General features: G+C 37.0%; 1 protein-coding gene across 2 annotated transcripts; it reads right to left on the bottom strand.

The window, feature by feature from the left end:
- Window positions 1-821: 821 nt before the first annotated feature.
- On the bottom strand, window positions 822-2282 carry LOC127526712 (PWWP domain-containing DNA repair factor 3B-like). 2 transcript variants are annotated; one of them, XM_051923048.1, is made up of 3 exons: window positions 1763-2282; window positions 1155-1320; window positions 822-1046 (listed from the first exon to the last, which is right to left on the bottom strand). In XM_051923048.1, exons 1-3 carry the CDS (start codon window positions 1858-1860, stop codon window positions 837-839), a joined length of 474 nt encoding a protein of 157 aa, XP_051779008.1. In that variant the 5' UTR covers window positions 1861-2282; the 3' UTR covers window positions 822-836. The 2 variants fall into 2 exon arrangements, with proteins under 2 accessions (XP_051779008.1, XP_051779007.1); XM_051923047.1 differs by having other exon boundaries at window positions 1155-2263.
- Window positions 2283-2837: the final 555 nt, after the last annotated feature.

Genomic DNA, 2837 nt, shown 5'->3' with positions numbered 1-2837 from the left:
CTTCTATAAATTATATATAAATAAAACAACAATGTAAAATGCATAACTGTACAAAGCAGTTATAACAATTAAAGAAAAAATCCAGATGACATCAATTGTCTAAAAACAGACACGCAATTTCAAATATACAGAACTTAATCAACAATCTTTAACAATAACACTCTATTATGTGCAATCATTTTAACACACAGAAATAAAAAAGGCAAAAGAGAAGTAAAGAAAGAGACACATTTATTTGAGTAGAGTTGAGATGTAATCCTGAGTTTAAATGCCTCAGTGGTGCTTTCCTTGTGCGTCCAACTGTTGTAAAACAAGTACAGTTTGTCAAACTCTTCCCTCTCACTAAAAAAACAAAACAAAAACAAGCACACAAATGAACAAATTCTAATCATACCAACCAGAAACACTTCTGCATTTGTCATTTGAAACCACAATTCTTGACCTTGTACAGTTTAGAATAAATGCTACATATGGCATACTTCTAAATGTAATTTTACCAATACTAAAAATGTACTAATGTACAGTTTAAATGTCACTTTAAACATATATATTCACATTTATATATATTTAGTTTATATTCTTGTCTAAATTCACAACTATAGGGTATTCTGTTTAACAGAATAATGGCGCTGAAAAGAAAAAGAAAGGACTGTTTATTTTCCACATAACGTACCACTCACTGTATGCTGGTCCATCCATGCACAGATTTTCTGCCTCTGGCAGAGAAATCCTCTCAACTGTTTGTACAGCTTTAATAAGAGCCCATCAAAAACACAGAAAAAGAGAGGATGTTACTCATAGACACACTTTCGGTACTCATTAGAGATTTACGAAGGCTAATTAACCTCTGGCATCAGCACATCCAGAATGATGCGAACTCTGTCAATCCTCTCAAAAGTGCCTACAGCACTTGACAGCACTTCATCCAAGAAGTTGTAGAGGCCATCTATCAGCTCCTCATCTTCTATATAAGTCATTACCCGGTGACCTTTAGGATTTTCATAATTTTTTAACCATTTGGACGATACCTTACGAGATACAACAGCCTGTTGGACAAGAAAATACAAGTGTTTGGCACTATAAAGTCATCATAGCTCTTTGCTGCCAGATAGATTACAACACCAAAGTTTTACTTGTCATCTGAACTAAGTTACCAGCAAGTGATCATCTGCTCCATGGTCCTTTATTATGAACTCTAACAGTTTTTCATGATGAGTCCTCCTGTAGGCCCTGCTGATCTCTGCAGCTGCAAAAATCTGAGCCACTTGTTCTTCAGTCAGCTGCCCGGCTGCAGCCACACAGCCAGCCTGCTCTCCTACACTGTGGACACACACAAATAAATGCATCAGACTGTCACATGTAGTATTTGTCTTATGCAAGCTGTCTGGTTTTGGTCTGAACAGTTGTGTTTTCTCGGAAAAGTGGACACATTGGAAGACAGTTGAAACTGTGAGGATTACTCTGTGGATCACTACAAAAACTCCTGTTGGATGTGATCTCAATAGCTTTTCTGAATACATCCATTACTTCAGAGTATTATGATTGCACCAGTCCGGACACTGGCTAAAGTAATATGCAAGTCACAGAAAAGCTTTGAAGATATTTTTATTCTAACCATCAAAATAACCAATCTAACACTCCCCATGTGACAACGGGTCAAAAAGCTTATGACAATCCTTCATACCATGTTCAATTTTAAGGATTTTACTCATGTTGAACGAAGTATCAAACCACAGTGGTAGACTAAGTTCTACATTAATACCTTGGTGTGGCTGTATCAGTATATTCCTCAACGAGTTCACTGCTGCCATGATCTTCTTGGTCCTGACTTTTAGACATTAAAATATTGATGTTATTCATTTAACAGAAAAAAAAGAGTGCCAGTAAAAGTTTACCTGTATACACCAAAACACACACTGGTGTATTTAAAGTAACACTATATGAACTTATTTAGACATTAAAAAATGTAAAATTCCAAGCTTATTTAAACTATTTTCCCCTGGTTGGATGTGAGGTGTCACCTTTGATTGTCCAAGCATCCCAAAAAGGCGCGTCTCCAAAAGCAGGGTACCCGCACCGGCACTCAGCAATGGTACACTCAGAACAAGTACCAATATCTGTAAATTATTCTAACAAGGCACAGGTCATTTGGCACCCACTAAACCAGACCATATGAGATGGCCACATAAAATTATGGGATAAATTGTTAACAAAACAAAAAGGAAACACTGAATATTTACCACCCATACTCAGCCTGGGTTAATGGGAAAAGTGGGATACACGTACCTCCATAGGAAACTGCTGTTCTGCGGTGATCTCGTAAGTGTTCATTTGCTCGTATATACGAGCGTGAAGAATACAGTCACGGATGACAGAAAGGGCACAAAAACACATCTGAAGATTTGAAGTATGGACGGAATGTCTGTGGTATTTTTGATCGTGATATGATTCTGTTTAAAAAAATGTAAAATAACATTACAGCGTTTTAATCGAACATCTCACAAATGTAAATATGCACAGAATTAATAGGGAACCAAACTACTGGCGGTGATCTACTAGCATTCCACTGAGCACCGGAGAGGGGGTGGGTGGGTATGGGTGGATGTTGCCCGTGAAACTTGCTTTGCGGCGTTTAAAGATTTGCCGGCACCGCTGAGTGCCGGGCCACTTCAAGCACTGAATATGCATCAATAACTACAGCGAAAATGATTATTAATACAAACGTGAATACAATATATATTAATATTTATACAAACGTACAATCACAACAACGAAACAAAAAGTTGTTTGAAAAACACGAAGAAAACTTAGCAATTGCAAATTTCATACGTTTAAAT

Source organism: Erpetoichthys calabaricus, chromosome 2, assembly GCF_900747795.2.
Source record: "Erpetoichthys calabaricus chromosome 2, fErpCal1.3, whole genome shotgun sequence".
In the NCBI taxonomy this organism is placed as follows: Eukaryota; Metazoa; Chordata; class Cladistia; order Polypteriformes; family Polypteridae; genus Erpetoichthys; species Erpetoichthys calabaricus.
The sequence above is the reverse complement of the archived record's forward strand: the minus strand, read 5'-3'. Positions and strand labels throughout refer to the sequence as shown.

Coding starts and splice junctions, on each gene's coding strand:
- LOC127526712 (XM_051923047.1), bottom strand. CDS start 1,520: ATGTATTCAGAAAAGCTATTGAGATCACATCCAACAGGAGTTTTTGTA. Junction 1,047..1,154: donor GAGCAGATGATCACTTGCTG/GTAACTTAGTTC, acceptor CTTGTCCAACAG/GCTGTTGTATCTCGTAAGGT.